The 20,386-nt window shown below is 46.9% G+C and overlaps 2 protein-coding genes across 2 annotated transcripts in view; one reads left to right on the top strand and one right to left on the bottom strand.

The window, feature by feature from the left end:
- The window catches only part of LOC144502017 (uncharacterized), a 194,521-nt gene that overhangs the window by 67,872 nt on the left and 106,263 nt on the right, over nucleotides 1-20,386 (top strand). The window contains exon 3 of the mRNA XM_078226033.1: nucleotides 1,243-1,258. Within this exon, the coding sequence (XP_078082159.1) occupies nucleotides 1,243-1,258 (16 nt within the window). The remainder of the gene's footprint in view (nucleotides 1-1,242; nucleotides 1,259-20,386) is intronic.
- LOC144501468 (uncharacterized) lies at nucleotides 10,611-15,119 on the bottom strand. Its single transcript, XM_078225250.1, has 2 exons — nucleotides 15,002-15,119; nucleotides 10,611-13,701 (listed from the first exon to the last, which is right to left on the bottom strand). Exon 2 carries the CDS (start codon nucleotides 12,964-12,966, stop codon nucleotides 12,292-12,294), a length of 675 nt encoding a protein of 224 aa, XP_078081376.1. The 5' UTR covers nucleotides 12,967-13,701; nucleotides 15,002-15,119; the 3' UTR covers nucleotides 10,611-12,291.

Raw genomic sequence — 20,386 nt, 5'->3', positions numbered from 1 at the left:
TCACACTGGGTAGAGACCATTCACCTGAACCATGTGTGGGAAGGGATTTAGTTGGTCATCGCACATGCTGAGACACCAACAAGTTGACAAGTGATTACAGGGGTTGGATTCTGCTGTTATTGTTTCTGCTCTCAATAACATCCAGGACTGCATTTTGTTCATTCTCACAGTTGATCAATGGGGAGAGCCGGAGGGTTTCTTTCTGCTGGACTGGCTAGTTGCTTAACTTTGCCTCCAGTGGGCTGATACTCTTTGAATCAAGGATCGCAGAGTCACAGAGTGTTAGCAAATTAAAAAATATTTTGTTCACAACTCTGTTTGGAAGTCTCCCAAAGCATGCCATGTTGCCATGAAGATGGGCTCTTGGTGTGCGACATTTTAGAGGTTGCAGACTCTGTTCCCTTCAAGTAGTCAGACCAAGATTTAACTTAGCTGTTTATTACTAGCTACAGCAAGGACCCTAGTATGGCAGCATCCTATCTTGTGCCTAGGTTTCTATTATTTCTCCCATCTCCAGATGTCTGACTTAGTAAATTCTGTAAGAGTTTTAACAACACCAGGTTAAAGTACAACAGGTTTATTTGGCAGCAAATACCATTAGCTTTCGGAGCGCTGCTCCTTCGTCAGATGGAGTGGAAATCTGCTCTCAAACAGAGCACAGAGACACAAAATCAAGTTACAGAATACTGATTAGAATGTGAGTTCACTATTCTAATCAGTATTCTGTAACTTGATTGTGTGTCTCTGTGCCCTGTTTGAGAGCAGATTTCCACTCCATCTGACGAAGGAGCAGTGCTCCGAAAGCTAATGGTACTTGCTACCAAATAAACCTGTTGGACTTTAACCTGGTGTTGTTAAAACTCTTACTGTGTTCACCCCAGTCCAATGCCGGCATCTCCACATCATTAATAAATTCTGTCAGACTAAGAGACTTTATTAAATAAACGAACCTATATTCCGGGGTGTCCTCCCTTGTGACTAGGCCTTGTGCTTGTTTGGGTCTGCTTTAATAAAGATCTGTGATTGTTCTCCTAGCAGCTTATGTGATTTTGAAACTTGTGTGATTATTAACCCTTTCAGACCCCCTTCGGCCATTGGGTGACCACCCAAAAAGGCCAATATAATGTTGAGAACACGTCTTCCGAGTCCTTCGGCTGGCCAGTCTTCCAGATGTCAGGAGATATCCTAAACTATCCTGCTGTAAAGTTCAGCTTCTCGCTTCCCCCTTCTTCCTTTTTACAGGGTGTTGCTGAACATGGTGAGGTACTGCCAGAACTGGCAATTTAATACTTCACAAGCTGAGGAGTGAGTGCAGCATCGTAATCTGTGCGATCTCGGGCACATTTCACAGGCTGTGTACTGCATCATAACAATCTGTATGATCCAGAGCACACTTCACAGGCTATGGACTGCATCACAATAATCTGTGTGATCCAGAGCACATTTTACAGGCTGAGGAGTGAGTGTAGCATTGTAATCTATAAGATCTCCATCACATTTAACAGTACGAGGAGGGCAGCACCATAAACTGTGATCACGACACATTTCACAGGCTGAGGAGTGAGTGCAGCAGAGTAATAATCTATGTGATGCCGGGCATTTTAAAAGTATGGCGAGCGTGTCATAGTAATCTGTGTGATCCCCGACACATTTCACTGGCTGTGCACTGTAGTTCGTAATTTGTGTGATTCTGGGCATATTTCACAGGCTCTGGACTGGATCATAAAAATCTGTCTGATCCGGAGCACATTTGAGAGGCTGAGGAATGAGTGCAGCATAGGAAGCTGTGTGATTTTGGGGGCATTTCACAGGCTGAGCACTGCAGTTCAGTAATTTGCCTGATTCTGGGCACATTTCACAGGCTGACGATTGACTGCAAAATAGTACTCTGTGTGATCCCGGCACATTTCACAGGATGTGGACTGGATCATAATAATCTGTATGATTCGGAGCACATTTCACAGGCTGAGGAGTGAATGTAGCATCGGAATCTGTGTGATCTTGGGCTAATTTTAATATTTGAGGAGTGAGTGCTGCATTGTAATCTCGGGCCCATTTCAGAGGCTGAGGAGCGAGTGCAGCACAGTAATCTGTGTGATCTTGGGCACATTTCACTGGCTAACGATTGCCTGCACCGTAGTAATCTATGTGATGGCTGGCATTTTAAAAGTATGGCGAATGCAGCATAGTAATCTGTGTGATCCCGGACACATTTCACAGACTGAGCACTGCAGTTTAGTAATTTGCGTGATTCTGGGCACATTTCACAGGCTGAGAATTGACTGCAGCATAGTAATCTGTGATCCCGGACACATTTCACAGGCTGTGGACTGGCTCATAATGATCTATATAATCCGGAGCACATTTCACAGGCTGAGGATTCACTACAGCATAGTAATCTGTGTGATCTCGGGCTAATTTTAAAATTTGACGAGTGAGTGCTGCATAGTAATCTGTGAGTTCTCAGGCCCATTTAACAGGCTGAGAAATGAGTGCCACATTGTAATCTGTAAGATCTCCGTCACATTTAACAGCATGAAAGGGCAGCATCGTAAACTGTGATCACGACACACAGGCTGAGGAGTGAATGCAGCATATAACCTGTGTAATCCTGGGCACATTTGACAAGCTGAGGGATGACTGGCATAGTAATCTGTCTGATCATGGACACATTTCACAGACTGAGGATTGAGTGCAGCATAGGAATCTGTGTGATTTTGGGCTAATTTTAACATTTGAGGAGTGATTCCTGCTGTGGGTTCTCAGGCCCATTTCACTGGCTGAGGAGTGAGTGTAGCATTGTAATCTGTAAGATCTCCATCACATTTAACAGTACGAGGAGGGTAGCATCGCAAACTGTGATCACGACACATTTCACAGGCTGAGGAGTGAGTGCAGCCTTGTAATCTGTAAGATCTCCATCACATTTAACAGTACGAGGAGGGCAGCACCATAAACTGTGATCACGACACATTTCACAGGCTGAGGAGTGAGTGCAGCAGAGTAAATCTGGATGATCTCAGGCCCATTTCACAGGCTGACGATTGCAGCATAGTAATCTGAATCTCAGGTACATTTCGCAGGCTGAGCATTGACTGCAGCATGTTAATCTATGTGATGTCAGGCATTTTAAAAGTATGGTGAGTGCATCATAGTAATCTGTGTGATCCCGGACACATTTCACAGGCTGAGCACTGCAGTTTAGAACAGACGACTTGCTGTGTGGGAACAGGGAGATAAACAGCTCCCAGAGGACAAAGAAAACACGAGTCCTAGAATCCTAGATGACATTTGGGTGTCACGGTCACCATGTTTTCACTGCTTGGCATGGGAATGCTGACTCTCTGTACCAGGGACGGAGCGTGGGAAGATAATTGTTTGAGAGTTTGATACGGCTTGGGCGGATACAGATGATTCAATGGCAGGTTTTGTAATTGGTCCATTCAAATGTTAGCTCGGCAATGATTAGGTGAAATGAGTTTCCGGAGACTTCGTGCTGCACTTTGATACTACTGCTCAGACATTAGCATATGTCAGCTCTTATTGATACCGAATAAAATCTAACCACTGTCACCAAGAAGGGTTATCATTGAATCATTTCAGAGTTTGGGAAAAGGGGAGAAAGGGTTAATTGACTCCCTGAACCTCATTTTCTATCATCGGAGAGTCAAAAATAAAACTTCACCTCCCCCTCTGGCTTCTTTGCCAATTACCTTAGAGGGATTCACTTTCTGTTAAAGAGCCTGCCAACCCCTCTCACCCACTTTCCCTAAAGTGCAGCAATCTCATCAGGAAAAATCCAGAAAAATCAAATATTTCTACTGATTGAAGTTTATTAATGAAACAGAACATGGGTAAAACAAACAGAAAATGACTTGAGGATCAAAGACCAACCAGAGTCAAAGGATATTCACAATGTTCTGGACACAAATGGTTTCTCTTCAGCTCCTCTGTCCCCTGTTCCCATGACTCTCTGCTTTGGACACAGGGACGCTGAACCCCGGGGATCACGTCACCATCAACCCCGGTCACCCCCTCCTGTACCCCAATTGGTTGGAGGCCCATTTTGCAGTCAGTCCTCCAGCACCTTCCTGTCTCTCGATTAGTGCGACACCCAGGGCAGTTTCCCAACCGGGTCGCAGGCCCCGCTATTCTCAGCTCCGTCGCCTGGCTGTCATTGACACGAGCAATAGAGACAGAAAGGTGCCCCAGACTCAAATGGGAAGTTGAGATTTGTGGCTCTAAACCAACACTTCAACATTTTTTAGTCAAATCCATGTTATTTACAATGGGGCATTTATGATGAGATTAATTGAAGTGTTCGGCTCGTCAGCAAGTTCGAGAAGCACTGATTCCAGATTGTTCAATACTTCTGCCTTGAATCGCAAAAACTTCTCATTTTATCCCCTTCTTGAACTGAATTCCATCATCCTTAGCAGCTGTGGGTGTCACCTCTCTGTGTAAACTCTTGCCTCTCTTTATAAGACTCCCTCATTCCTTATTGTGGGTCAATTCTTTAATGGTTGAGGATCGCTCTGTGATGTAGTGAGTGTTTATCCGGTCAATCGATGTTTCTGATGTCAGTCATAACGTCCACCTATGAATGTCCATCTATGTTACTATTCACCTGTTTCTTACTCTGTTATAAAAAGAACAAAGAACAAAGCAGCACAGGAACAGGCCCTTCGGCCCTCCAAGCCCGCGCTGCTCCCTGGTCCAAACTACACCATTCTTTTGTATCCCTCCATTCCCACTCCGTTCATATGGCTGTCGAGATAAGTCTTAAACGTTCCCAGTGTGTCCGCCTCCACCACCTTGCCCGGCAGCGCATTCCAGGCCCCCACCACCCTCTGTGTAAAATATGTCCGTCTGATATCTGTGGCGGCACGGTAGCACAGCGGTTAGCACTGCTGCTTCACAGCTCCAGGGACCTGGGTTCGATTCCCGGCTTGGGTCACTGTCTGTGTGGAGTTTGCACATTCTCTTCGTGTCTGTGTGGGTTTCCTCCGGGTGCTCCGGTTTCCTCCCACAGTTCAAAGATGTGCGGGTTAGGTTGATTGGCCATGCTAAAATTGCCCTTAGTGTCCTGCGATGCGTAGGTTAGAGAGATTAGTGGGTAAATATGTAAGGATATGGGGGTAGGGCCTGGTGGGATTGTAGTCGGTGCAGACTCGATGGGCCGAATGGCCTCTCTCTGTGCTGTAGGGTTTCTAAGATTCTTTCTAAGATTCTAAGATAAACCTCCCCCCCTTCACCTTGAACCTATGACCCCTCGTGAACGTCACCACCGACCTGGGGAAAAGTTTCCCACCGTTCACCCTATCTATGCCTTTCATAATTTTATACACCTCTATTAAGTCTCCCCTCATCCTCCGTCTTTCCAGGGAGAACAACCCCAGTTTACCCAATCTCTCCTCATAACTAAGCCCCTCCATACCAGGTAACATCCTGGTAAACCTCCTCTGTACTCTCTCCAAAGCCTCCACGTCCTTCTGGTAGTGTGGCGACCAGAACTGGACGCAGTATTCCAGATGCGGCCGAACCAACGTTCTATACATCTGCAACATCAGACCCCAACTTTTATACTCTATGCCCCGTCCTATAAAGGCAAGCATGCCATATGCCTTCTTCACCACCTTCTCCACCTGTGACGTCACTTTCAAGGATCTGTGGACTTGCACACCCAGGTCCCTCTGCGTATCTACACCCTTTATGGTTCTGCCATTTATCTTATAGCTCCTCCCTACATTATTTCTACCAAAATGCATCACTTTGCATTTATCAGGATTGAACTCCATCTGCCATTTCTTTGCCCAAATTTCCAGCCTATCTATATCCTTCTGTAGCTTCTGACAATGCTCCCAATGAGACAGGGGGGTGTTGGTAGGGTACGGGAACCGTGGTGCACGAAGGTTGTGATGAACCTGGTGAATAAGAAAAGAGAGGCGTACAGAAGGTTCAGAGAGCTAGGAGGTGTTAAGGATTTAGAGGAGTATACGGGATGTAGGAAGGAGCTTAAGAAGGAAATTAGGAGAGCGAGAAGGGGTCATGAGAAGGCCTTGGCGGGTAAGATTAAGGAGAATCCCAAGGCTTTCTACAAATATGTCAAGAGTAAAAGGATGAGATGTGAAGGCATAGGACCCTTAAAAGGTGAAGGGGGAAAAGTTTGTGCGGAACCGTTAGAAATGGCGGAGCTGCTTAATGAATACTTTACCTCGGTATTCACGGTGGAAAGGGATCTGGGTGGTTGTACTGCTGGTTTGCGGTGGACAGAAAGGATCGAGCATGTGGACATAAAGAAAGAGGATGTGTTGGAACTATTGAATGGCATCAAGGTTGGTAAGTCGCCGGGACCGGATGGGATGTACCCCAGGTTACTGTGGGAGGCGAGGGAGGAGATTGCGGAGCCTTTGGCGATGATCTTTGCATCGTCGATGGAGACGGGAGAGGTTCCGGAGGATTGGAGGATTGCAGATGTGGTCCCTATATTCAAGAAAGGGAACAGGGACAGCCCGGGAAATTACCGACCGGTGAGTCTAACCTCAGTGGTTGGTAAATTGATGGAGAGGATCCTGAGAGACAGGATTTATGATCATCTAGAGAAGTTTAGTATGATCAAAAGTAGTCAGCACGGCTTTGTCAAGGGCAGGTCGTGCCTTACGAGCCTGGTTGAGTTCTTTGAAAATGTGACCAAACACATTGACGAAGGAAGAGCGGTGGATGTGGTCTATATGGACTTCAGCAAGGCGTTCGATAAGGTCCCCCATGCAAGACTTCTTGAGAAAGTGAGAGGGCATGGGATCCAAGGGGCTGTTGCCTTGTGGATCCAGAACTGGCTTGCCTGCAGAAGGCAGAGAGTGGCTGTGGAGGGGTCTTTCTCTGCATGGAGGTCAGTGACCAGTGGAGTGCCCCAGGGATCTGTTCTGGGACCCTTGCTGTTTGTCATTTTCATAAATGACCTGGATGAGGGAGTGGAGGGATGGGTTGGTAAGTTTGCTGACGACACCAAGGTAGGTGGTGTTGTGGATAGTTTGGAGGGATGTCAGAAGTTGCAGCGAGACATAGATAGAATGCAAGACTGGGCGGAGAAGTGGCAGATGGACTTCAACCCGGATAAGTGTGTGGTGATCCATTTTGGCAGATCCAATGGGATGAAGCAGCAGTATAATATGAAGGGTACCATTCTTAGCAGTGTAGAGGATCAGAAGGACCTTGGGGTCCGGGTCCATAGGACTCTTAAATCGGCCTCGCAGGTGGAGGATGCGGTCAAGAAGGCGTACGGCGTACTGGCCTTCATTAATCGAGGGATTGAGTTTAGGAGTCGGGAGATAATGCTGCAGCTTTATAGGACCCTGGTTAGACCCCACTTGGAGTACTGCGCGCAGTTCTGGTCACCTCATTACAGGAAAGATGTTGAAGCCATTGAAAGGGTGCAGAGGAGATTTACAAGGATGTTGCCTGGATTGGGGGGCATGCCTTATGAGGATAGGTTGAGGGAGCTTGGTCTCTTCTCCCTGGAGAGACGAAGGATGAGAGGTGACCTGATAGAGGTTTACAAGATGTTGAGAGGTCTGGATAGGGTAGACTCTCAGAGGCTATTTCCAAGGGCTGAAATGGTTGCTACGAGAGGACACAGGTTTAAGGTGCTGGGGGGTAGGTACAAAGGAGATGTCAGGGGTAAGTTTTTCACTCAGAGGGTGGTGGGTGAGTGGAATCGGCTGACGTCGGTGGTGGTGGAGGCAAACTCGTTGGGGTCTTTTAAGAGACTTCTGGATGAGTACATGGGATTTAATGGGATTGAGGGCTATAGATAGGCCTAGAGGTGGGGATGTGATCGGCGCAACTTGTGGGCCGAAGGGCCTGTTTGTGCTGTGGCTTTCTATGTTCTATGCTCCTCACTATCTGCAAGTCCTGCCAATTTTGTGTCATCCGCAAACTTACTGATCACCCCAGTTACACCTTCTTCCAGATCATTTATATAAATCACAAACAGCAGAGGTCCCAATACAGAGCCCTGCGGAACACCACTAGTCACAGGCCTCCAGCCGGAAAAAGACCCTTCCACTACCACCCTCTGTCTTCTGTGACCAAGCCAGTTCTCCACCCATCTAGCCACCTCCCCCTTTATCCCATGAGATCCAACCTTTTTCACCAGCCTACCATGAGGGACTTTGTCAAACGCTTTACTAAAGTACATATGGACGACATCCACGGCCCTTCCCTCGTCAACCATTTTGGTCACTTCTTCAAAAAACTCCACCAGGTTAGTGAGGCATGACCTCCCTCTCACAAAACCATGCTGACTATCGTGAATGAGTTTATTCCTTTCTAAATGCGCATACATCCTATCTCTAAGAATCTTCTCCAACAACTTCTCCACCACGGACGTCAAGCTCACCGGCCTATAATTACCCGGGTTATCCTTCCTACCCTTCTTAAATAACGGGACCACATTAGCTATCCTCCAATCCTCTGGGACCTCACCTGCGTCCAGTGACGAGACAAAGATTTGCGTCAGAGGCCCAGCGATTTCATCTCTCGTCTCCCTGAGCAGCCTTGGATAGATTCCATCAGGCCCTGGGGATTTGTCAGTCTTTAAATTCTCTAATAAACCTAACACTTCCTCCTTTGTAATGGAGATTTTCTCCAACGGTTCAACACTCCCCTCCGAGACACTCCCAGTCAACACATCCCTCTCCTTTGTGAATACCGACGCAAAGTATTCATTTAGGATCTCCCCTACTTCTTTGGGCTCCAAGCATAATTCCCCACTTTTGTCCCCGAGAGGTCCGATTTTTTCCCTGACAACCCTTTTGTGCCTAACGTATGAATAAAATGCCTTGGGATTCTCCTTAATCCTGTCTGCCAAGAACATTTCGTGACCCCTTTTTGCTCTTCTAATTCCCCGTTTGAGTTCTTTCCTACTTTCTTTGTATTCCTCCAGAGCTCCCTCCGTTTTTAGCTGCCTGGACCTACCATATGCCTCTCTTTTCTTTTTGACCAGTCCCTCAATTTCCCTGGTTATCCACGGTTCTCGAATCCTACCCTTCCTATCCTTCTTTTTTACAGGCACATGCCTGTCCTGTAGCCCTAACAACTGTTCCTTAAAAGACTCCCACATGCCAGATGTGGATTTACCCTCAAACAGCCTCTCCCAATCAAGAGCTGCCAATTTCTGCCTAATCCCACTAACGTTAGCCTTCACCCAATCCAACACCTTACCCTTGGGACACCACTCATCCTTTTCCATCACTATCCTAAAGCTAACAGAATTGTGGTCACTATTTGCCACATGTTCCCCTACCGAAACTTTGAAGACCTGACCGGGCTCATTCCCCAGTACGAGGTCCAGTATAGCCCCCTCTCTACATATTGTTCCAAAGAACCCTCCTGTACGCATTTTACAAATTCCTCCCCATTCAGAGTCCCTGCTCTCAGCGATTTCCAGTCTATACCAGGGAAATTGAAGTCTCCCATTACAACACCCCTATTTTTCCTGCACCTATCCAGTATCTCCTGACATATCTGTTCTTCCACTTCCCTTGGGCTGTTGGGGGGCCTGTAGTACACCCCCAACATAGTGACTGCGCCCTTCCTGTTTCTAAGCTCCACCCAGAGTGACTCGTTACACAACCCCTCTGAATTGTCCTCCCTCTGCACCGCTGTAATATGCTCTCCAACTAATACTGCTACTCCCCCACCTCTTTTGGCCCCTCCTCTGTCTCGCCTAAAACACTTGTACCCCGGAATATTCAGCTGCCAGTCCTGTCCCTCTTTCAACCAAGTCTCTGTCACCGCAACCACATCCAAATTCCTCGTGAGCATTAAGGCCCTAAGTTCATGTGTCTTACCTGCTACGCTCCTTGCATTGAAGTATAAGCACTCCAGACCTCCAGGCCCAGTGAGGTCATCCTCCCCCAGAGTGCTCTTCTTCTTTGCCAGCCTTGTCCCAGCCCCAAGCTCGTCCCCAGCCTCTACACTTGTAGACCTAATATTTTGACCCCCTCCCCCCTGCCATACTAGTTTAAACCCCCCCGAGTTTTTAAACTTTTACAGAATGGTCAGCTTTAAGGTTTCTGTTGTTCATGATGAGGTTATCCAAAGGTCAAAGCCCCTCTATTTTCTCAACATGGTGGCACAGTGGTTAGCACTGCTGCCTGACAGCGCCAGGCACCCAGGTTCAAATCTGGCCTCAGTTGACTGTTATGTGGAGTTTGCACATTCTCCCCATGTCTGCGTGGGTTTTCTCCAGGTGCTCTGGTTTCCTCCAACAGTCCAAAGATGTGCAGATTGGGTATACTAAATTGCCCCTTAGTGTGAGGGGGGATTAGCAGGATAAATACATGGGGTTAAGAGGATGGGGCTAGGTGGGATTGTTGTCGGTGCAAGCTCTGTGAGCTGAATGGCCTCCTTCAGCACCATACGGATTCTATGATTCCTGTTTAACGAAGGGTTCTGTGAAATATTCCATTCAGGGGGAAGGGGTGGGGTAGTGGGAATGTCGCTGGCTGAGTAATGCAGAGACCCAGCAAAGGATCTGGGGACAGGCAGCTGGGGGATTTGAATTCAGAGAATCAATCTGGAATTATATAAAGTTAGTCTCAGTAACAGTGACCATGAAATTGTCAATTGTTGCAAAAACACATCCGGTTCACCCTATTACTGCTCCCTGTTAGGGAAGGAAATCTGCCATCCTTACCCGGTCTGGTCTACATGTGAATCCAGACCCACACAGCGATGTGGGTGACTCTTAACTGCCCCTCTGAAATGGCTGAGCAACTCACTCTGTTCAAGGGCAATCAGGAGATGAGCAACGTGTGCTGGGGCTTTGTCAGCAGTGTCCACATCCCAGGAAAGAATAAAGAATATTCCACGGAAAGCGATGGGTGATTTGAAATGAATTGAAAGGTCAGGAGGTGCTCGTATCGCCCAGAGCTGCTTTTCAATGGACCCTCCTGTTTAAAATAGAAACACATCAGTGTGCCCCTTTCCCACACACAGCTGACCTTGGAATATCACAATGCTGTTTTTAAACATTCCTTTGTTAAAGAATCAGTCATTTAGAATTGTGAAACAGATAGAAAATTAAATGTTCCGTTTTTCTTGGGATCCTCCTGTGCCTGGCACCAGTGTCCTGAACAAGGTTATTAACATTCTCTGGGTTAAAGGTTCCTCCTGGTTCTTGCGATCTGTTGTGTCCTTTGTCACAGGCTGTAGCAGAACATTTATATTGAAAGGTTGTTAAGAAATTCCAGCCCCTTGTGTAACGTTCCATTTGGTGTGTGTCAGATTCAGAGATGTCCGTGTGTGTCTAAAAAGGATTCTGGGTAAGAGTTTTAGCCTTTCTTTACCTGTTAGTAACAATGAGCCCTTTATTCAATTCTGAAGTATAAAGTCCTCGTTAGATATCAAATCTACCTGTTAACGTGTTCGGTGAAATGTAGGTAAGTTAATTTATTAGTCACAAGTAAGGCTTACATTAACACTGCAATGAAGTTACTGTGAAATTCCCCTAGTCGCCACACTGCGCCACCTACTTGGGTCAATGCACCTAACCAGGACGTCTTTCAGACTGTGGGAGGAAACTGGAGCACCCGGAGGAAACCCACGCAGAGACGAGGAGAATGTGCAAACTCGACACAAACAGTGACCCAAGCCAGGAATCAAACCCGGGTCCCTGCCATTGTGAAGCAGCAGTGCTAACCACTGTGCAAGTCTATATTTTCATCACCAGACTACACTGGGAGCACTATCAACATCTTACTAACTTGACTGATTTTCTGGAGGAGGTGACGAAGGTGATCGATGAGGGTAGAGCAGTGGATGTTGTGTACAAGGATTTAGTAAGGCTTTCGACAAGTTCCCTCATCGTAAGCTCATCCACAAGATTAAGATGTTGACTTGGCCGCTTGGATTCAGAATTGAGTTGCCCAGGGAAGTCAGAGAGTAATGGGGGGTGTTTTTGTGGCTGGAGGTCCGTGCCTAGTGTTCCACAGGGATCCATACTGGGGCCTCTACCGTTTGAGGTATGTATAAATGACGTGGATGAAAACATGGACGGGTGGGTAAATTTGCAGATGACACAAAGCTAGGTGTAGATAGGAGTTGTAGATAGTGTAGAAGGTTGTCAAAGGATACAGATCAGCTGTAGATATGGGTGGGAAAATGGCAGATGGAGTTTATGCGCATGTGAACTCGCTGGTGGGACATTAGTTCCCGAGGCCTATTGAAGACATCCTCTTCAGTCAGGGAATTTAAACGGGCTGTCCTTGGTGTGAGTGCCTTTGTGTGTCAGCAAGCTGGATGACTGAGAGAAACCCTTCCCCCAACAGAGCAGGTGGATGATCCTCCCAGAGTGTGAACTTGGTGGTGTGCCCACAGGTTGGATGACGTTCTAAATCCCTTGGTGCAGTGAGAGCAGCTGAAAGGTCTCTCCTCAGTGTGAATGCGCTGGTGGATCCTCAGTTCCTGAGAGCTTCTGAATCCGCTCCCACAGTCAGAGCATTTAAAGGATTTCTCCTGGGTGTGAGTGAGATTGTGTCTCAGCAGGTTGGACAACTGAGTGAAGCCCTTCCTGCAGATGGAGCAGGTGAAAGGCCTCTCCCCAGTGTGAATGCGCTGGTGGTCCCTCAGATCTGAAGCACGTTTGAAGCCGCTCCCACAGTCAGTGCATTTAAAGGGTCTCTCATTGGTGTGAGTGACTTTGTGTCTGAGCAGGCTGGATAACTGAGTGAATCTCTTCTCACAAACAGAGCAGGTAAACAGCCTCTCCCCAGCGTGAACTCGCTGGTGTGCCTGCAGGCTGGATAACTGAGTGAATCCCTTCCCACATACGGTGCAGGTGAATGGTTTCTCCCCGGTGTGAACTCGCTGGTGTGTCCACAGCTGGGATGACCTTCTGAAACTCTTTGTGCAGTGAGAGCAGCTGAACGGTCTCTCCTCAGTGTGAATGCGCTGGTGGGACATCAGTTCTCCAGACCTTTTGAATCCGCTCCCACAGTCAGAGCATTTAAAGGGTCTCTCATTGGTATGGGTGACTTTGTGATTCAGTAGGTGGGATGACTGAGTGAATCCTTTCCCACATTGAGAGCAAGTGAACGCCTCTCCCCAGTGTGAACTCGCTGGTGTGCCTGCAGGCCGGATAACTGACTGAATCCCTTCTCACACTTAGAGCAGGTGAATGGCCTCTCCCCTGTGTGAGTTCGCTCATGTGACTGCAGGTGGGATAACCGAGTGAATCCCTCCCCACACTGAGTGCAGGTGAACGGCCTCTCCCCCGTGTGGCTGCGTCGATGAGCTTCCAGCCGAGATGGGACTCTGTATCTCTTCCCACAGTCTGCACATTTCCATGGTTTTTCCATGGTGCAGATGTCCTTGCCTCTGTCTTAGGTGGACAATCAGTCCACACACACAACACGAGTACAGTCTCTCCCTGCTGTGAATGGTGTGATATTTATTCAGGTTGTGTAACTGGTTAAAGCACTTCAGTCAGTGCACTAGGACACTCTCACTCGAGTGTGGCAATGTGTTGGTGTTTTTCCAGTCACACTGATGTTTGAAATCTTTTCAAATCGACAGACCGGACAATCATTTCTCCTTCTAGATTTAAAGGCCGATTATATTCAGGTCCCGAGGAACATGACTCTGTCAGATCTAGATGTGACATTTGAGATTTCAACCTGTGATTCCTCTTTCAATATCCTGTAAAACAAGTTTAGAAAAGTCATCAGTGTCAGTAAATGATAGAAATTCAGAACAGACAATTCTAGTTTCTATGGAACATTCTTTCCTCTTTCATTCTCCAAAAGCTTTAAATCTCCACCCCACACACTCTCCATCCATTCTCACTCTGCTGTATCTAATATTCACCCTCCCAATTCTCCTGACGAGGCTGATTGACAGACTCGTGCTCACTGCTTCCTGTCCTGGACACAGAGACCACAACAAATAGGAGGTGCAGTCGGTCATTTGGCCCATTGAGTCTTTTCAATCATTCAATGAGATCATTGGCTCATCTACCTCAACATCACTCTCCCCACACTAAACCTATTTCCCTTGATATCCTCAATATCTAGAAACCAATCAATCTCTCTCTTGAAAATTCTTGATGACTGAGGCTCCAGGACTTGAGAATTCCAAAGCTTCACCACATCCTTGAGTGAGAAAATCCCTCCTCATCTTAGCTTTCGCTTCATCTTCTGGTCTGTTCCCCATAACCCTTGACACCCTTGTCAGTCAAAAATCTGTCTACCTCATCTTGCAATATATTCAATGATCCTCAGCCTCAGTGGTTGCTGTGGAAGAGAAATCCAAAAGACTTAGAACCCTCTGTGGGAAGAGATCTCTGGAACTATATAATGTAGCTACAGTCCTATATTACAAGTGTATGGATTCTGATTAAAAATGAAACTGGATGGGCACTTGAAGGAAATAAACTTTCATGGAAGAGAGATATTGAGAGGAATGGGACTGGATTATTCGAGAGGGTTGGCATGGACTCGAGTTACCGAACGGATTCTTTCTGTGCTGTAATGACGCTAAGTGGAAACATATAACATAGCTACAGCATTATAGTATAGGACTAGAAATAATAAATGTATTTTATTACAAAACCATATCAAATCTGTACCATATACTCGATATATCTCTGTCCTATAAAGTTTATTAGTCACAAGATTTACATTAACAGCGCAATGAAGTTACTGTGAAATTCCCCTATATTACTTTACTGTCCCCTTAAACGTCAGCCATCTCCTGGGGAAACCAGAGCCCTTTAATTGTGAACATTAGGAAAGACACTATCCTTTTAGCCAGACAAATAAATGTGTAGAGGGAGCAAAGGATGTCAATGTCTTTAAGAGAGAGAGAGAGAGAGAGACCTTTCCAGAGTCTGCACCCTCCCTGGATTCACTTCCTTTCCCTTCAGTTGCTGCAAGTCCCCAATTTCCCCCAGAATGGGAAAAGAGCTGGAAAGGGGGAGAAAAGAAAGTGTTTTACTCACAGATGTTGGCGAAGGGAGGGAGTTTGAGTCTGTCTGAAGCTCAATCTTCATTCAGAGACAGGCGCAGCAGCTTTGCTGGACAGCAAATGAACAAGCTCATTGTCTAACTTCCGCATTCAGACAATGGGGGAGCTCTGATTGGCTGGAGGGGAAAACTCCTTCCGGTCCTCTAACTATTCCTATTGGTCAACACCTCAGCATACCGGATACTTCCCCGCACATTCGCAACTTCCCCTCTCCCTTGGACATGCGCAGTCTCGGGCGGGGGGAGGGAAGATCACCGAGCTGCTTCTCGCTCTGGCCAAAACCGTCAGCGGCTGCCTGGAAACCTTGGTTCGAGGAGGTGTTGGGGAAGGCGGAGCAAGGGGTGGGGGCGGGGCTCCCCTATCCGCGCGCCGGAATCCGGAGACGTCACCGTGGAGCAGTGTGATTCCTATTGGCTGATTCAGGCAGGGCTCCATTGTGACATCACGGTATGGAAGGTGTCCAATCAGCTTCAGGCTAAAACTTGCTCTGTGCAACATCTGGGAGGAAATCAGTGTCTCCCTCTTTCCATTTCTATTCTCATTCTGGGGGAAATTGGGGACTTGCAGCAACTGAAGGGTAAGGAAGTGAATCTAATCTGTATATTCCACACATTTCTAGTCCAGTCATATAGCCATAGATCTGCCTGGCCGCCTGCGTGAGATTTTCAGCTGTGTGTCCAGGACAGGAAGCAGTGAGCATGGATCTGTCAATCAGCCTTAATCAGCACCTTCAGGAGAATTGGGAGGGTGAATATTAGATACAGCAGAGTGAGAATGGAGGGATGGAGATTTACAGCTTTTGGGGAATGAGAGAAAAGAATGTTCCATAGAAACTGGAATTGTCTGTTCTGAATTTCTATCCTGTACTGACTGTGATGTCTGTTGTAAATTTCTTTTACAGGATGTCAAGAGATGAGGATTTACAGAGCCAAATGACACGTCAAGAACTGACAGTCACTCAATTCATTGTGACCTGAATATCATTGATCTCTGAATCTACAAAGAGAAATGGCGGGGGGCGTGCGGGGGAGTGGTGCGGGGGGGTTGGGGGTGGTGCGGGGGGGTTGGGGGTGGTGTGGGGGGGTTGGGGGTGGTGCGGGGGGGGGGGGGTGCGGGGGGGGGGGGTGCGGGGGGGGGTGGTGCGGGGGGGGGGTGCGGGGGGGGTTGGGGGTGGTGCGGGGGGGTTGGGGGTGGTGCGGGGGGGTGCGGGGGGCGTGAGGGAAGAGGGGGTGTGAGGGAGGGGGGGTGTTTATTTCTTTATTAATTAATTAGTGTCCCAAATAGGCTTACAAAGAACAAAGAAAATTACAGCACAGGAACAGTCCCTTCAGCCCTCCAAGCCTGCACCGACCATGCTGCCTGACTTAACTAAAACCCCCTACGCTTCTGGGGACCATATCCCTCTATTCCCATCTCATTCATGTACTTGTCAAGACACCCCTTAAAAGCCACTACCGTATCCACTTCCACTACCTCCCCCCGGCAACGAGTTCCAGGCACCCACCTCTCTGTGTAAAAAATCTGCCACATACATCTCTTTTAAAACTTGTCCCTCACACCTTAAACCTATGCCCCCTAGTAATTGACTCTTCTACCCTGGGAAAAAGCTTCTGACTATCCACTCTGTCCATGCCTCTCATAATCTTGTAGACTTCTATCAGGTCTCCCTCAACCTCCGTCGCTCCAGTGAGAACAAACCAAGTTTCTCCAACCTCTCCTCATAGCTAATGCCCTCCATACCAGGCAACATCCTAGTAAATCTTTTCTGTATCCTCTCCAAAGCCTCCACATCCTTCTGGTAGTGTGGCAACCAGAATTGAACACTATATTCCAAGTGCGGCCTCACTAAGGTTCCATAAAACGTCAACATGACTTGCCAATTTTTAAACTCAATACCCCGGCCGATGAAGGCAAGCATGCCGTATGCCTTCTTGACTACCTTCTCCACCTGCATTGCCACTTTCAGTGACCTCTGTACCTGTACACCCAGATCCATAGAATCATAGAAACCCTACAGTGCAGAAAGAGGCCACTGGGTCCATCGAGTCTGCACCGACCACAATCCCACCCAGGCCCTACCCCCATATCCCTACACATTTACCTGCTAATCCCTCTAACCTACGCATCTCAGGACACTAAGGGGCAATTTTGGCATGGCCAATTGACCTAACCCGCACATCTTTGTACTGTGGGAGGAAACCGGAGCACCCGGAGGAAACCCACGCAGACACGAGGAGAATGTGCAAACTCCACACAGACAGTGACCCAAGCTGGGAATCGAACCCAGATCCCTGGAGCTGTGAACCACCGTGCCGCCCTAACCACTGTGCTACCATGCTGCCCTAATATCCCTTTGCCTCTCAATTATCCTCATCGCTATCCGCAAATCCACCAACCTTTGTGTCGTCCGCAAATTTACTAATCAATCCAGTTACATTTTCTTCCTAATCATTTATATATATTACAAGCAGCAAAGATCCCAGCACTGATCCCTGAGGAACACCACTTGTCACAGCCTTCCATTGAGAAATGCACCCTTCCACTGCTACCCTCTGTCACATTACATTAACAATGTAATGAAGTTACATTGAAGGGTACACCAAGGGGGAATTTAGTATGGCCAATTCACTTAACCAGCACATCTTTGGAGTGTAGGAGGAAACCGGAGCGCCCGGAGGAAACCCACACAAACACGGGGAGAATGTGCAGATTCCGCACAGGTAGAGATCCAAGCCAGGAATCAAGCCTGTGTCCCTGGCCCTGTGAGGCAACAGTGCTAACCACTGTGCCACCGTGCTGCCCATAGGTGAGTGATTTCACATCTTTGGCTTACATGTCTGTCTTCTCACAATGCTGGCTTTCCTGCTGTCTATTGTGGTTCTCCCTTTATTTGTTTGCCTTCTGTCCTCGGGGTTGATCTCCTGTGCCACCTCCTTGTTGTGGTTCCCTTGTATCCTCCTGCTCAGTTGGCTCCCTCATTGGCATTTGTTTGGGAAAAGTCTGGGGGGGTGGGAGGGGGGCATTGTTTTGGGGATGTTTGATTCACCTTTGGGCATTTGTTTTTTTTTGTAGGTTTCTGGCCTTTGTTGGAGTTTGTGTTCAGGGGACCTAGCAATTAGTGACCCATTAATCTGTGGTTCCCTCTCGGCATGTGATTTGTGTTTGTTATGGTTTCCCAGTTGTGTTATGTTTCCCTGTTCCTTCCGTGGTGTTTGCATGGGTGTGTTATTGGTTTCTGTTCGTTATTTATTGTTCATGTGTTCTGGGTGGTTGCCCTGTCAGGTCCTTATCTATCCATGTTCTTGTGTGGTTTGTGTGTTCCCGTGTCTTAGGTTTAGGCCATTTGGGAATAAGGTTTTCATTTTATAGATCCATCCCTTTGCTCATTTTCTTTCTGCTGTGGTCCAATGAACATTTGTGTCTAGCCCCATAATAGTTAGGGCTTCAATGCCACGTTGCATGAAATGTCTGTGGCCTTATTTTCCTTCTCTGTCCTAATCCCACTGAGGTGTTGGAAGAGTCTTTCCCTTGGCGTGTTGCCCGTTTCCCCTATGTATATTATCTTGCATGTTTTACATTGGATGGCATACACTACATTACGTTAGTCGCATTTGATTTTTTGACTGTAGTGTTACAATAATGTTGGTGTGGTGGTTCTTTATTTCCTCTGGTGTTACCAGGTGTTTGCAGATCTTGCAGTTTCTGCTTCTATATTTTCCCTGCTTGGGTCATTTTATCCGCCTTCTGACCAGCATGTCCTTCAGATTTGTATGTCATTTGTAGGCTGTTATAATGTTGTAGTTCTCTAAGGTTCTGCTGTTCTTTTTTAATTTTTCAAAGTTGTATTTGACTTATTTCTCTAGCTGTGGGCTGTATGTGATGATTAGTGGTATGATGGGTTTCCCTTTTTCTGTGCTGCTTCTTTTGATCTTAGGAAGTTTGATTTGAGATGTCTCAGGAACCTCTTGGCGTATCCTCTTCATTTAAGTGCTTGGAAAAGGGTTGTTGTTGCCTTTTCAAAGTCTGTTTGTTTGCTGCATATGCGGTAGAAGCAGGATAGTTGTGATTTTACTAAGCCCCTAAATGTATCGTGGGTGATGGCTGCATGTATGTCGGAGTGCATGTTTGTCTGTGGGCTTGAAGAATACTTTAGTGACCAGTTTGTAGGTGTTTGGACTATCCTGTAGTGATTTAAATACTGTTGTGTCGAGGAAATCTATTTGGTTCTTATGTATTGTCGCTTTGATTTTAATTGACGGGTAGTGGTTGTTTAGTGTGTTGGTGAAGTCCACCATTTCTGCCTCGGTGTGTGTCCATACTCCCGGGATATTGTCCAGCATCTGTAGTAATGTAAGGATGTTTTGGGGCATTTTTTAAATGCACTGTTCTCCAATTCTGCCATGTAGATGTTTGCATATGCTGGTGCAAACCTTTTACCCATGGCTGTCCCCTTGACCTGTAAATAGCACTTGTTATTGAATTTAATATCATTCCTAGCCAGTCCCAGGTGCAGTAATCGAATTATTACCGCATCGGGTCTGTCTCCCTGGGGGAACCTTCACAAAGCTTTTCTTACAGCCCTAATTCCCCTGTCTATTTCTGTGTTTGTGTATAGGCTCTCAGCACCATCGTGAAGAAGAGGCTGTTTGACTGGATTGTCAGAGAGTTTACTATTTGTATTAAATGGTCGGTGTATTTGATGTAGCTTGGGTGTTTCCTTGATATTGGATTCAGGAAGTGGTCGAGAAATTCTGCTATATTGTAAGACTCACTACCACAGTCCGATACTATGGGTCTGCCCGCAGGTACTGCCCCGGATACTCTCCATGTGTCTGGGTGTTTGTGTATTTTTGGGAGCATATCGAAGACTCTGGGGCGTGGGTGCTCGCCTGCTAGATATTTCCTTAGTCTTTTATTGATGTATTTGTCTGCTAATAGTTGATTTAGGATGTTCCCTATGATTTGCCTGGTTTCTGGATAGATAGATATTTCTATTTGTTCATAGGGAGCTCCACAATAGGGAACACTATGTTCCTGCAGTAGATATTGCTGTCTGTCCATGATGACAATGTTGCTACCTTTGTCTGCCAGTTTTATTATTATGTCCCTGTCCTCCCTGAGTTCCCTTATGGCCTGTCTTTCTGCTTTAGTGAGATTTGGTTTACTTTTCAATCGCGGGATCCAATTTTCGGCCTTGTTGCTGCAATGAATTCTAGCGTGTCCATGCTGATTTTGTCCTTGGGGGTGGTTTCCATGTGGATTTTGGTGTGAATGGGAGTCTGTCCGAGTCTTCCCCTTCAAAGTAGTCTACTAGTTTTGTTTTTCTGTAGAAGTCTTTGAGATCTCCCTCCATTTGGCT

Source organism: Mustelus asterias, chromosome 12 (genome assembly GCF_964213995.1).
Source record: "Mustelus asterias chromosome 12, sMusAst1.hap1.1, whole genome shotgun sequence".
NCBI classification, from domain to species: domain Eukaryota; kingdom Metazoa; phylum Chordata; class Chondrichthyes; order Carcharhiniformes; family Triakidae; genus Mustelus; species Mustelus asterias.
Note: the sequence above shows the minus strand (reverse complement) of the source record. Positions and strands in the feature narration are given on the sequence as shown.

What these genes read in the sequence shown, in the direction of transcription:
- LOC144501468 (XM_078225250.1), bottom strand. Translation starts at nt 12,966, where the DNA reads ATGTCCCACCAGCGCATTCACACTGAGGAGAGACCGTTCAGCTGCTCT.